The 13,852-nt window shown below is 56.3% G+C and overlaps 1 protein-coding gene across 4 annotated transcripts in view; it reads left to right on the top strand.

The window, feature by feature from the left end:
• Nucleotides 1–9,808, top strand: part of MCM9 (minichromosome maintenance 9 homologous recombination repair factor) — a 106,822-nt gene extending 97,014 nt beyond the window's left edge. For all 4 annotated transcript variants that reach the window (XM_066606269.1, XM_066606290.1, XM_066606279.1 and 1 more), the window contains exon 14: nt 6,767–9,808. In XM_066606269.1, coding sequence (XP_066462366.1) covers nt 6,767–8,108 — 1,342 coding nt within the window. In that variant the 3' untranslated portion in view covers nt 8,109–9,808. The remainder of the gene's footprint in view (nt 1–6,766) is intronic.
• The last annotated feature ends 4,044 nt before the right edge of the window (nt 9,809–13,852 follow it).

The following is a 13,852-nucleotide window of genomic DNA, read 5'->3' as shown; positions in this document are numbered from 1 at the left end:
CTCTCTCACTTCCCTCTCTCTCTCCCCCCTCTCTCCCCCCTCTCTCCCCTCTCTCTCCCCTCTCTCTCCCCTCTCTCTCCCCTCTCTCCCTCTCCCCTCTCTCTCCCCTCTCCCCCTCTCTCTCCCCCTCTCTCTCTCCCCTCTCTCTCCCCTCTCCCTCTCCCCTCTCTCTCCCCTCTCTCTCTCCCCTCTCTCTCCCCTCTCTCCCCTCTCTCCCCTCTCCTCCCCTCTCTCTCCCTCTCTCTCCCCTCTGCTCTCCCCTCTCTCCCCCCCCTCTCTCCCCCCTCTCTCCTCCCCTCTCTCCCCCCCTCTCTCCCCCCCCCTCTCCCCTCTCCCCCCCCCCCCTCTCCCCTCTCTCCTCCCCCTCTCTCCCCCTCTCTCCCCCCCTCTCTCCCCCTCTCTCCCCCCTCTCTCCCCCTCTCTCCCCTCTCTCCCCCTCTCCCCCCTCCTCTCCCCCCTCTCTCCCCCTCTCTCCCTCTCCCCTCTCTCTCCCCTCTCCCCCCTCTCTCCCCTCTCTCCCCTCTCCCCCTCTCTCCCCCTCTCTCCCCCCTCTCCCCTGTCCCCCCTCTCTCCCCTCTCTCCCCTCTCTCCCTCTCTCCTCTCTCCCCCCCTCTCTCTCCCCCTCTCTCCCCCCTCTCTCCCCCTCTCTCCCCCTCTCTCTCCCCCTCTCTCCCCCCTCTCTCCCCTCTCCCCCTCTCTCCTCTCCTCTCCCCCTCTCTCCCCTCTCCCCCCTCTCTCCCCTCTTCTCTCCCCCCTCTCTCCCCTCTCTCTCCTCCCCTCTCCCCCCCCTCTCTCCCCCCCCCTCTCTCCCTCTCCCCCCTCTCTCCCCTCTCTCTCCCCTCTCCCTCTCTCCCTCTCTCCCCTCTCCCCTCTCTCTCCCCTCTCTCCCCCCTCTCCCCCCCTCTCTCCCCCCCTCTCTCCCCTCTCCTCCCCTCTCTCCCCTCTCTCTCCCTCTCCCCTCTCTCTCCCCTCTCCCCTCTCTCTCCCCTCTCTCTCCCCTCTCTCTCCCCTCTCTCTCCCCTCTCTCTCCCCTCTCTCCCCTCTCTCTCCCCTCTCTCTCCCCTCTCCCCTCCCTCTCCCCTCCCTCCCCCTCTCTCTCCCCTCTCTCTCCCCTCTCTCTCCCTCTCCCCCCCCTCTCTCCCCCCCTCCCTCTCCCTCCCTCTCTCCCCTCTCCCCTCTCCCCCCTCTCTCTCCCCTCTCCCCCCTCTCCCCCCTCTCTCTCCCCCTCTCCCCCTCTCCCCTCTCTCTCTCCCCCCCTCTCCCCCCTCTCCCCTCTCTCTCTCCCCTCTCCCCCCCTCTCTCCCCCCTCTCTCCCCCCCTCTCTCCCCTCCCTCTCCCCCTCTCTCCCCCTTCTCTCCCCCCCTCTCTCCCCTCTCTCCCCCCTCTCCCCCCCCTCTCTCCCCCCCTCTCTCTCCCCTCTCCCCCCTCTCTCCCCTCTCTCTCTCCCCTCTCCCTCTCTCTCCCCTCTCCCCTCTCTCTCCCCTCTCTCTCCCCTCTCTCTCCCCTCTCTCTCCCCTCTCTCTCCCCTCTCTCTCCCCTCTCTCTCCCCTCTCTCCCCTCTCTCTCCCCTCTCCTCCTCTCCCCTCCTCTCCCCTCTCTCTCCCTCTCTCTCCCCTCTCTCTCCCCTCTCCCCCCCCTCTCCCCTCCCCTCCTCTCCCCTCTCTCCCCTCTCTCCCCTCTCCCCCTCTCTCTCCCCTCTCTCCCCCCTCTCTCCCCCCCTCTCTCCCCTCTCTCTCTCCCCCCCTCTCCCCCTCTCCCCTCTCTCTCTCCCCTCTCCCCCCTCTCTCCCCCCTCTCTCCCCCCTCTCTCCCTCTCTCTCTCCCCCCTCTCTCCCCCTCTCCCCTCTCTCACTCCCCTCTCTCTCCTCCCCTCTCTCCCCCCTCTCCCCTCTCTCCCTCTCCCCCCTCTCCCCCCTCTCTCTCCCCCCTCTCCCACTCTCTCCCCCCCTCTCCCCTCTCCCCCTCTCCCCCCTCTCTCTCCCCCTCTCCCACTCTCCCCCCCCTCTCCCCTCTCCCCCCTCTCTCACTCCCTCTCTCTCCCCCCTCTCCCCCTCTCTCCCCCTCTCCCCTCTCTCTCCCCCCTCTCCCCTCTCTCTCCCCCTCTCCCCTCTCTCTCCCTCTCCCCTCTCTCACTCCCCTCTCTCTCTCCCCCCCTCCCCCCTCTCCCCTCTCTCCCCCTCCTCTCTCCCTCCCTCTCTCCCCTCTCCCCTCTCTCTCCCTCTCTCCCCCTCTCTCCCCTCTCCCCCCCCCTCTCTCCCCTCTCTCCCCCTCTCTCTCCCCTCTCCCCCCTCTCTCCCCTCTTCCCCCTCTCTCTCTCCCCCTCTCTCTCCCCCCTCTCCCCCTCTCCCACTCTCCCCCCCTCTCTCCCCCTCCCTCTCTCCCCCTCTCTCTCCCCCCTCTCCCCCTCTCTCCCTCTCTCTCCCCTCTCTCTCCCTCTCTCCCCTCTCTCTCCCTCTCCCTCTCTCTCCCTCTCCCTCTCTCTCCCCTCTCTCTCTCCCCTCTCTCCCCTCCCCTCTCCCTCTCCCCTCTCTCTCTCCCCTCTCTCCCTCCCCTCCCTCTCCCCCTCTCTCTCCCTCTCTCTCCCCTCTCTCTCCCCTCTCTCTCTCCCCTCTCTCTCTCCCTCTCTCTCCCCTCTCTCCCTCTCTCCCCTCCCCTCTCTCCCTCCTCTCCCCCCTCTCTCCCCCCTCTCTCCCCCCTCTCTCTCCCCCTCTCTCCCCCCCTCTCTCTCCCCTCTCTCCCCCCTCTCTCCCCCCCTCTCTCCCCCCTCTCTCCCCCCTCTCTCCCCCCTCCCTCCCCCCCTCTCCCCCCTCTCTCCCCTCTCTCTCCCCTCTCTCTCCCCCTCTCTCCCCCTCTCCTCCCCTCTCCCCTCTCTCCCCTCTCTCTCCCCTCTCTCTCCCCTCTCTCTCTCCCTCTCTCCCCCCTCTCTCCCCCCTCTCCCCCCTCTCTCCCCCCTCTCCCCCCTCTCCCCCCCCTCTCTCCCCCCTCTCTCCCTCTCTCTCCCCCTCTCCCCCCCTCTCTCCCCCTCTCCCCCTCTCCCCTCTCTCTCCCCTCTCTCCCCTCTCTCTCCCCTCTCCCCTCTCTCTCCCTCTCCCCTCTCTCTCCCCTCTCTCTCCCCTCTCCCTCTCTCACTCCCCTCTCTCTCTCCCCCCCTCCCCCCTCTCCCCTCTCTCCCCCTCTCCCCTCTCTCTCCCCTCTCCCTCTCTCTCCCCTCTCCCCTCTCTCCCCTCTCCCCCCCCCTCTCTCCCCTCTCCCCCCCCCTCTCTCCCTCTCCCCCTCTCTCCTCTTCCCCCCTCTCTCTCCCCCTCTCTCTCCCCCCTCTCCCCCCTCTCCCACTCTCCCCCCTCTCCCCCCCTCCCTCTCTCCCCCCTCTCTCTCCCCCCCTCTCCCCTCTCTCCCCTCTCTCTCCCCTCTCTCTCCCTCTCTCCCCTCTCTCTCCCCTCTCTCTCCCCTCTCCCCTCTCTCTCCCCTCTCTCTCTCCCCTCTCTCCCCTCCCCTCTCCCTCTCCCTCTCTCTCTCCCCTCTCTCCCCTCCCTCCCTCTCTCCCTCTCTCTCCCTCTCTCTCTCCCCTCTCTCTCCCCTCTCTCTCTCCCTCTCTCTCTCCCCTCTCTCTCCCCTCTCTCCCTCTCTCCCTCCCCTCTCTCTCCCCTCCTCTCCCCCCTCTCTCCCCTCTCTCCCCCCTCTCTCCCCCCTCTCTCCCCCCTCTCTCCCCCCTCTCTCCCCCCTCTCTCCCCCCCTCTCCTCCTCCCCTCTCTCCTCCCCTCTCTCCCCCCTCTCTCCTCCCCTCTCTCCTCCCCTCTCTCCTCCCCTCTCTCCCCCCCTCTCTCCCCCCTCTCTCCCCCCTCTCTCCCCCCCTCCCTCCCCCCCTCTCCCCCCCCTCTCTCCCCCCTCTCCCCTCTCTCTCCCCCTCTCTCCCCCCCTCTCTCCCCCTCTCCCCCCTCTCCCCTCTCTCTCCCCTCTCTCTCCCCTCTCTCTCCCCTCTCTCTCCCCTCTCTCCCCCTCTCTCTCCCCCCTCTCTCCCCCCTCTCTCCCCCCCTCCCTCCCCCCCTCTCCCCCCCCCCTCTCTCCCCCCTCTCTCCCCTCTCTCTCCCCCTCTCTCCCCCCCTCTCTCCCCCTCTCCCCCCTCTCCCCTCTCTCTCCCCTCTCTCTCCCCTCTCTCTCCCCTCTCCCCTCTCTCTCCCCTCTCTCTCTCCCCTCTCCCCTCTCTCTCCCCTCTCTCTCTCCCCTCTCTCTCCCCTCTCTCTCTCCCCTCTCTCTCCCCTCTCTCTCCCCTCTCTCTCCCCTCTGCTCTCCCCTCTCTCCCCCCCTCTCTCCCCCCTCTCTCCTCCCCTCTCTCCCCCCCTCTCTCCCCCCCCCCCTCTCCCCTCTCTCCCCTCCCTCTCTCCCCTCCCTCTCTCCCCTCCCTCTCTCCCCCCTCTCTCCCCCCTCTCTCCCTTCTCTCTCCCCTCTCTCTCTCCTCTCCCCTCTCTCTCCCCTCTCCCCTCTCTCTCCCCTCTCCCCTCTCTCTCCCCTCTCCCCTCTCTCCTCCCCTCTCCCCTCTCCTCCCTCTCTCCCCTCTCCTCTCTCCTCCCTCTCTCTCCTCTCCTCTCTCCTCCCTCTCTCTCCTCCCTCTCTCTCCTCCCTCTCTCCCCTCCCTCTCCCCCCTCTCTCCCCCCTCTCTCCCTTCTCTCTCCCCTCTCTCTCTCCTCTCCCCTCTCTCTCCCCTCTCCCCTCTCTCTCCCCTCTCCCCTCTCTCTCTCCCCTCTCCCCTCTCTCTCCCCTCTCCTCTCTCCTCCCTCTCTCCCCTCTCCTCTCTCCTCCCTCTCTCCCCTCTCCTCTCTCCTCCCTCTCTCTCCTCTCCTCTCTCCTCCCTCTCTCTCCTCCCTCTCTCTCCTCCCTCTCTCCCCTCCCTCTCTCCCCTCTCTCTCCCCTCTCTCCCTTCTCTCTCCCCTCTCCCCTCTCCCCCCCCTCCCTCTCTCCCCTCTCCCCCCCCTCTCCCCTCTCCCCCCCCCCTCTCCCCCCCCCTCCCTCTCTCCCCTCCTCTCTCCCCCCCCTCTCTCCCCCCTCTCTCCCCCCCTCTCTCCCCCCCTCTCTCCCCCCTCTCCCCCCTCTCCCCCCCTCTCCCCCCTCTCCCCCCTCTCCCCCCCTCTCCCCCCTCTCCCCCCCTCTCCCCCCTCTCCCCCCTCCCCCTCTCTCCCCTCTCCCCCCCCCTCTCTCCCCCCTCTCTCCCCCCTCTCTCCCCCCTCCCCCCCTCTCCCCCTCTCTCCCCCCTCTCTCTCCCCCTCTCTCTCCCCCTCTCTCCCCCCCCTCTCTCCCCCCTCTCTCTCCCCCCCCTCTCTCCCCCTCTCCCCTCTCTCTCCTCTCTCTCCCCTCTCTCTCCCCTCTCTCTCCCCTCTCTCTCCCCTCTCTCTCCCCTCTCCCCTCTCTCCCCTCTCCCCTCTCCCCTCTCTCTCCCCTCTCCCCTCTCCTCCCTCTCTCCCCTCTCCTCTCTCCTCCCTCTCTCTCCTCCCTCTCTCCCCTCCCTCTCTCCCCTCCCTCTCTCCCCCCTCTCTCCCCCCTCTCTCCCCCCTCTCTCCCCCCTCTCTCCCCCCTCTCTCCCTTCTCTCTCCCCTCTCTCTCTCCTCTCCCCTCTCTCTCCCCTCTCCCCTCTCTCTCCCCTCTCCTCTCTCCTCCCTCTCTCCCCTCTCCTCTCTCCTCCCTCTCTCTCCTCCCTCTCTCTCCTCTCTCTCTCCCCTCCCTCTCTCCCCTCCCTCTCCCCTCCCTCTCTCCCCCCTCTCTCCCCCCTCTCTCCCCCTCTCTCCCTTCTCTCTCCCTTCTCTCTCCCCTCTCTCTCCCCTCTCTCTCCCCTCTCTCCCCCCTCTCTCCCCCCTCTCCCCTCTCCCCTCTCCCCTCTCTCCTCCCTCTCTCCTCCCTCTCTCCTCCCTCTCTCCTCCCTCTCTCCTCCCTCTCTCCTCCCTCTCTCCCCCCTCTCTCCCCCCTCTCTCCCCCCTCTCTCCCCCCTCTCTCCCCCCTCTCTCCCCTCTCTCTCCCCCCTCTCCCCTCTCTCTCTCCCCTCTCTCCTCTCTTTCCCCCTCTCTCTCCCCCTCTCTCTCCCCTCTCTCCCCCCTCTCTCCCCCCTCTCTCCCCCCTCTCTCCCCCCCTCCCCCCTCTCTCTCCCCCCTCCCCCCCCTCTCCTCCCCCCCTCTCTCTCCCCCCTCCCCCCCCTCTCCTCCCCCCCTCTCTCTCCTCCCCCCTCTCTCCTCCCCCCCTCTCTCCTCCCCCCCTCTCTCCTCCCCCCTCTCTCCTCCCCCCTCTCTCCTTCCCCCCCCTCTCTCCTTCCCCCCCCTCTCTCCTTCCCCCCCCTCTCTCCTTCCCCCCCTCTCTCCTTCCCCCCCCTCTCTCCTCCCCCCTCTCTCCTCCCCCCTCTCTCTCCCCCCCTCTCTCTCTCCTGACAAAAAATTTGCCATTGACGTGCGCTGCGGCAGGGACGGGCCAAAACGGGCACGTTGCAGCAAGGAGGAGCCAAAAACTGAGGCGGGGTTGAACACGGCTTGATGCTCGTTCGAGTAACGAGCACCATTGAGTACGCTAATACTCAAACGAGCATCAAGCTCGGCAGAGTATGTTCGCTCAACTCTAGTCGTGACCACACTATCCAGCGATGCTTTGGTGCCATATACTAGCATGTTCCCTATGTAATATAGCAAAGTGGTAATCTGTATAAAAGAACAGAATGTAAATACATATTTTGGAAGGTGTGGAAGAGTTAAGATTCTATGAACAATTTTCTCTTCTTTACTTTTTCTGTACAGGCAACAGAATAAAGTGTCTGGCCAGTCTGAAATAAATGGCACTAATATCTCAGAGTGTCCCGTAGAGGAGGATGATGGGCATCCGCATAGTTCACAGCCAGGCAACTTAAAGGAGAAGGCTTCCTTCAAAACAGCCCAGCATTCAGCCATTCAGACTTCAACAGAAGTTACAAGGAATAGTGATCAAAAGTGTCAAGATGTTTCTGACCCTTTACCAGACAAAGACCTAGAAACTAATCAACAAGCAGGGCCTTCCAAAATGATCAGCAATGAACAGACATTGAATGTATCGGAGATCCAAATCACCACCTCTAATGACTCAAATCTGGGATGGTTTGACTTGCTCTCGTCAGAGCAGCAGACCTTAGAAATGTCTCCTATTCCTAAAGCTGCAGAAGGTTACACAAGTATAAAGCCTCAGCCTGGAATTGTAGACATCAGTGTTGGTGATAAAGGTGTGGTTGTTGGAGAGATAAGAACACCACAAGGGAAAGGTCCCAGTCCTATAAGAGGAAATAGGCCAAATGTCATTACAGAGCACGTCTCAAAGAAATGGCAAAAGTTAAATAAAAAGTCTCTGAAAAGTGCAATTAGTTCAAAGAAATGTGGGCAAAATAGTGGTTTCTCAGAAATGGATAACGCTGTGTCCACTGGGCCTCTTCATAGTACACCTGCACATGGGAAGAAAAGAAGTCTGGATCAGGTTGATCCAGAAGAAGGAAGATCAGATAATCAGGATCCAGAGTTGCTTGCCAGATTAGCACAACTAGCCAAGTTTAGCTTTATACAGAAGACCAAACTGACGCACTGTCCTGAAGAAGAAAGGCACAATGTACACACTGATGATGCTGATAAGGAAGGCAGGAGTGGAGGTGTTGGAGACCAGCCAAACCCCAAATCTGTGCCTGCAGGAAAACTACAGAGATTATTGGGCAGATCACTGACTGCAGAGGAGATAAGCTCTGTTCCAGTGACTCAGAAGGAAGCCAGTAAATCAGCTGCCACCACCACACTAGAAGGAACCACAGAGAAGCCCGGTAATGTCACATGTTTAGCTGAGGGGCATAAATCACCAGAGGCTACACACCCTAGAAAGGTGTGCTCTAGTACTCTTACCAAACTAGCAGCGTTCTCCTTCACGTCAGTATCTGAAAACAAAACTACTGAAGTACCTGCTGCCCCCTTCAAAGATGACCAGAAACCTCCAGAGAAGCAGAACTCTGGAAGTAAAAGGAAATGTTTCCAGCTGGATCCACCCTTCAGTAACACTGCAGTTATATGTAAATCTCTCTTTTCTACAGAGTTGGATGACGAAATATTAGATTTCGATTACGTGAAATGAGTTTTAAATGCTAAGGCCTTAATGTACTTTCTTTGAGAAACGATTGCATCTGCTGTACTAGGTCTGAACAGCAGGTGGCAGTGCCGGCTACCTTCTACTCCATGATGAATTATCTCATGCAATGGTATTTCATTTTTGCTTTCACTACTGATCAGATGAAGCAGGCGCTATTGCAGCAAGCCAAGTGCAATAGTCAAGAGGCCACCATTCTGTGACAGGTGCTTGATTTAACCTAGCTGTGTTTGGCCATGGAGTATCAGTAGGCTCCAGTGATGGGCCATCACTGTAATAAACTTCATAATTTGTGAATAACTTCAGTTTTGGGTGATATTTTGTATATTTCAGTTAAAATACTGTAGGGTCAGTAAGACATCTGCCCGTCTTTGTACTATATTGAACAGTTCTGATGATTAGTAGCACACACGTTGTATTAGGTCATGGATGGTCAGTTTAAAGGGAATGTGTCATCATATAATGACCTATGATATTAGGACTTGTTCACATCAATATTAGGGCATTTTGCAGTTTACAGGATAAAATAATGCAGATTGCTGCGCTATTTTGTCCTGTTTTCTAGTGGAAATCAGCAACTGAGGTTGTGAACGGAAGCTCGGATCCTGATGTGAATGAGCCCTAAATCACATTTTTGTGTTAAAAATTATTTTTAAGAATTTTTTTGGCAATTAGGTTTTTTTTGTTCAATTTTCACAATCGCATTTTTAAAAAGTCATAAAATTCAGCATTTTTCACATGGAGCACAGATCCTAAGAACAGGCAGATAGTTCCTGATCTGTAGAGAAAGCTTTACAGCAGTCCTCTCACCAACATCACAGGCAAGATTGCACTGACAGGTAAACCCCTAAATGCAGAATATGGGCTTGTTCACACTTGCTTTTTTCTCAGTTTTGCATTTGCTTTTCTTTGTTCTGTTTTTGAAGCAGAGGAGCAGAAATAGACTGATCACGCTTTCCATTTGCTTCAGTTTTTTTCCCACTGGAACAAGGAAGGCCAAATTCACATCTGTGTGGAATTTTCTGTATTAACAGATCCGCCTCATAATGGAGCCAAACTGTGCCAAACGGACCACATTGACTATATTGGGGTTTGTTCGGTTCCTGCACCTGTCTGTCATTTTTATTGTCTCTTTCGTCTGCCGCTTCATGCTGGATCTGCATTGGAGGCTCTGTTCCAAGCATGGCTTGCTGCAATGTGAAGACAACCTGAGCAGTCCGCTGCGCTATTTGCTCCAGTAAAAAAAACGGAAGCACAACGGAACTGAAGCAAACTGATTTCAATGGGTTTTTTAAAAAACTGAATGATTTCAATGTGCTAAAAAACTGATCAGTTTATTTCAGTTTTATGTTTGTTTCTCTGCTTCAAAAATGGAGCAGAGAAATGGAAATACAAAGTTGAGATAAGTGTGAACAAGCCCTAACATAGGCTCCACTGTTCACAATAGGTGATCACCTATGACTACTCCCCTTTCCTGCAAAATGACCCCTGCACAAGTCACAGAGCATGTCTAGAACAGTCTTCCATACACGTTAATGGGTGCCCTCCTGTCCATTGTGTGAACGGCCCTATATATGTTATGATTGTTAATCCTCTGTCTTTATGTTCTGTATATATCCTAAGGAAGGGGGTCTGAAGGTTCCTCCCAAAGCGTGTAGAACTATGATTAAAAGGATCTTTGTATTGTTGGATGAGGTATTATTGTATCTTGACGCCACCAGGAAGTCCTGGTGAAGACAAGAGTGGCCGGGGGGTGACGCCCCCTGTACCTTAATGGCTGGAAAAGATGGGTTGGCTGCAGGTCCTGCCAGGCGAGTAGAACTCTGCTGTCATGGCTCCCATGCCCTTAAGTGTGCTCCTGGCCCTCTGCTCACAGCTGCTGTACTGTGGTCCCTGTTACTGCTGTAGCATCGTCGGCCCTCTGCTCCCATCTCATCTCCTTTCGTACCCAGCGCTGTGCTCACCCCTCCTGCTGTAGGCTCCCTGGCGCTCTGCTCCAAGTTGCTATAGCTTAATTCCTGGCGGTGTGCTGGCTGCTCATGCAGTATTGTCGCCAGCGCAGTGCTCCCTGCTCCTGCAGTAGGCTCCCTGGCCCTCCGCTCCCAGGTGATGTTGCTTACTTCACGCCGCTGTGCTTCCTGCTCGTGCTGTATTGTCCCCGGCGCACTGCTCCCCGCTCCTGCAGTTTAGTGACCTGAGGTTCGCTGCTGAAGCTCCTCCTCTCCGCTGGCAGCAACTTGAAAACCGGCATTCTGACTCCTCTTCCCGCTTCAGGCTGCTGCAGTGTATTCGGCAGCGCTCCCTGCAGCTTAATCTCATCCCTGCTGACACTGTGCCCTCCGGGTCGGGTAGCGGCGGCAGCAGATCCACGACACTGCTAGATATGTTGCTGCTTAGTGTGTATTGACTGCTGTCGGCCATGGACGCTTGGGGTTAGGGATGTTTCACCAGTTAGCCTTACATTGTAAAGTAAATGCTTCCATGTTACACGTGCAACAAGGAAGCATTTTAAACTAATAATGTAAGGCTAACAGGTTAAACATCTTTAAAACCTTAGCATCCATGGCAGGCAGTAGTCAATACACAGTGTGCTGCTAGGACCTTTGACAAGTCACCCAATCGGGAGCTGGGGGTGTGACAGGGGCATTTTTCCTGTCAAACCCCTAGTTTCCTGGTGGTGTCAAGATACACTAATACAGTTGGATGACTGGAGTACTTCCAAAGTTATCTACAGCAGAGAGGGAAAAAAAGGGTTGATGGACATCTTCCTTTCCCCCAACAAATGGCCATGACGGCACCACTAATCCCCCCTACCTACCCTTGCACTGCTATATTTAAGTGTAAAAAAAAAAGTTTAGGTATAAAATAGAAAAAGGCCTCAATTAGACATTGGATCTTACTACAGAACTGAGGAGGTGAGGGTGCGCTGCCTTTAAAGAGATCTGGGAGGTTCCTACTGCCTGTCCAGAGGAGCTCTCTCATAGGTGCTGTCATGGGCTCATGGAAAACTGATTTCCGTAAGTAAGATTGTTTTTTTACTTTGATGGAACAGGAAAACGGAAAGCTCCAACACCGATGTGAACAAATTATTGGAAGTTAGGTACAGTTGTAATAACTGCCCCCCTGTGTTTAGTCTCTGCTATGACCGTTATCTGCAGTTACCTTTTAGGGTGCGTTCACACATGCCAGAATATTCAGCAATATGTTTCAGAATAAGCTGCACCAAAATCTGCATGTCTGGATTTGTTGTTGCTTTCTGCAGTGCCATTTTCTGGTACATGTGAACGCACCCTTCTTGTCTCCCTGTTGTGTACTAATTGGTCATCTGAAAAGTTTTTCATCATCATAAATGAAATCCAAATCTCTTGCATTCTTCATAAATGTAACACAAGTCAACCTATTTCATTCAATTTTCAGCAGTGACTGGGGCAGGGCATACTATTGAAATTATATCAAACATTGGTAGAAAATGTATAAAATAAGCCATAAATATTTGATTTTTGGAGTTTGACCCGTGGGACCCCCACCCATGCCCATAACTGAGGTGGACATCTGCAGTTTTTGCCTTAAAAAGTGTGGTTCCTGTGCAGCCCTCTCCATTGATGTCCATGAAAGATATGGAAACAGCTGAGTCAATGTGGATCTCCTGTTAGGTGCACTCTCCAGACACAATCCTCTGCGTCGCTTCCAGAACACCTAGGGTTAGTTGCTTCTGGGCCTTCTTCTCAGCTAATGCACCTGTTCTAATAACCTCCCTATATAGCTGCCCTGGGCCTTTCAGACAATGCAGTAATGTTGTTGTGTGTTTCGTGTCCATAACTCCATGATTAACCGCTGCTTCGGCAGTTTCCTTGCTACCTTGCCTTCTGCTCGTGTTCTGTGTCCTCTGTTCGTGTATCCAGCTGTCTGTTGTCCTCGTGAGTCTGCTTACTGTTTATCCTTGTCAGCCTGTACCTCCTTTGTTCCTCTACTCCTCAGTATTGTTCTGTTGGTTTTTATAGTTGTTCTGTCCTGTCAGGATCAGTCAGCGCCTAGAGGAAGACCGTGGGGTTGTCCCTATTGGAATGAGTCCTCCACTTATAGGCAGGGGTTTCCCTCTTCTGGTTATTAGTTCAGGGCAAGATACGTTCCCTAGTTTCCTTCTGCATGCAGGGTTCGTACATCCGGTAACTTACCTCCCAAGCTGGGGTCGGTTGTCAACCATGCTGGACTAGATCATCACCTACCCGGTAGGTTGACACAGTGGTTCCACACCCACAGTCGTTACATCTCCTCAGCCACCAGTCACATATATGCCACTAGCCTCTTAGAAGCTTGCCCTATTGTGCTTGCACATGGATATTGTGACTATCTGTTGCTTTTTAGAAGTTAATAGAAAAACTTACATAACGTTTTTCATAATTGTTTGTAAAGCTTAAAGGGGTTCTAACACGCAAAGAAAATTTTTTACTCATCTTGCCTGGCCAGGACCGATCGCCAGGCATGTCCCCTCCGTCAGGCATCTTCAGTGGCTTCTAGAAGCAGAGCAGGAGCAGTCAAAATGACTGCTTCCTGCTCTGATCCATCCGTCGGCCACTTCCGAGGTGAACGGATAGGCCGCCCACAGCAAGCGCGTCACAAGCAGTGCTTGCTGTGGGCAGCCCGTTCTTCCCGGCTGAACTCCGAGATTCTGCGCATGCGCAGTGGAGACGCGGCCCGCCCTGACTCCACTGCGCATGCGCGGATTCCCAGAGGGGGGCGGCTCGTCGGAGGAAGAAGAGGAGCCTGCTGGGAGATGACCTCGCTGCAGAACAACATCAGGAACAAAGGTAAGTGTAAGATTTTTATGCTTTAGCAGCCATTGATCGTGGGTTCCCTGTGTCCATTAGGCAGACCAGGGAACAATGGCTGCTAAAGCATAAAAATCTGGTTCATGGCAGAACCCATTTAATAGAAAGTTGGGTAGCTTCAACATGTAACCATCTACCTGAAGCTGAAAAAGTGCAACAGTTCAGTTTGCGTTGATTCAACTTTGTACCATGGTGGAACTGTCACTATTCCACTCTCTCTGAGATCTAGTCTAAGGGCATACCTGGATTAAGTTCCCAGCCAGCTGGCAGCAGGTATGCAGAGAGGCGGGTTTCTGGAAAAAGACGCTGATTAGTACAGCAAGTAGCAAGGTCAAGTTGGGCTTGAAGGTGTTAGAAGAAGCCTGGCAGCAATGTAGAGCATAGTTCCTGTAGCCCATTTATTAGGTTGGCACAGACTAAGGGCTCATGCCCATGGCCATATGCATAAAACTCTGCAGGTCTCCTGCAGTCTTTAACACAATACAGCCCACACGTGCTGCCGGCAGAGACCACATATGGGCTGAGTACTTACTGTGCATGCCTGGGAATCTGACATAATGGACTTGTGCAGTGGTTCGTTTTTTTGAATTCCCCGATCTAAACAGAGCAGGGATGCGTATTGAAATGCTGCCCATAGAGCATGCTGCGATTATTTCTCATGTGCATGGTACAATGAAAGTTCAATGACTTTCATTGCCTCTATTCACTGCGTATTATGTGTGCGCGCACCGCATGCGTGATACACAATCAGAACGTGGTCGTGGACATGAGCCCTTACTAACCTGGTGAGAAGTCTAAGCTATCTTCTGTTTTTCACCCTTAACCCCTGTACTCTGCAAGGAGATGTTGGCTTTAGCAGTTGGATAACTGGGTCGCCATTCCCAAAATAGTCTCCAATAGACA

Source organism: Eleutherodactylus coqui, chromosome 1 (assembly GCF_035609145.1).
Source record: "Eleutherodactylus coqui strain aEleCoq1 chromosome 1, aEleCoq1.hap1, whole genome shotgun sequence".
NCBI lineage: Eukaryota > Metazoa > Chordata > Amphibia > Anura > Eleutherodactylidae > Eleutherodactylus > Eleutherodactylus coqui.
The sequence above is the reverse complement of the archived record's forward strand: the minus strand, read 5'-3'. Positions and strand labels throughout refer to the sequence as shown.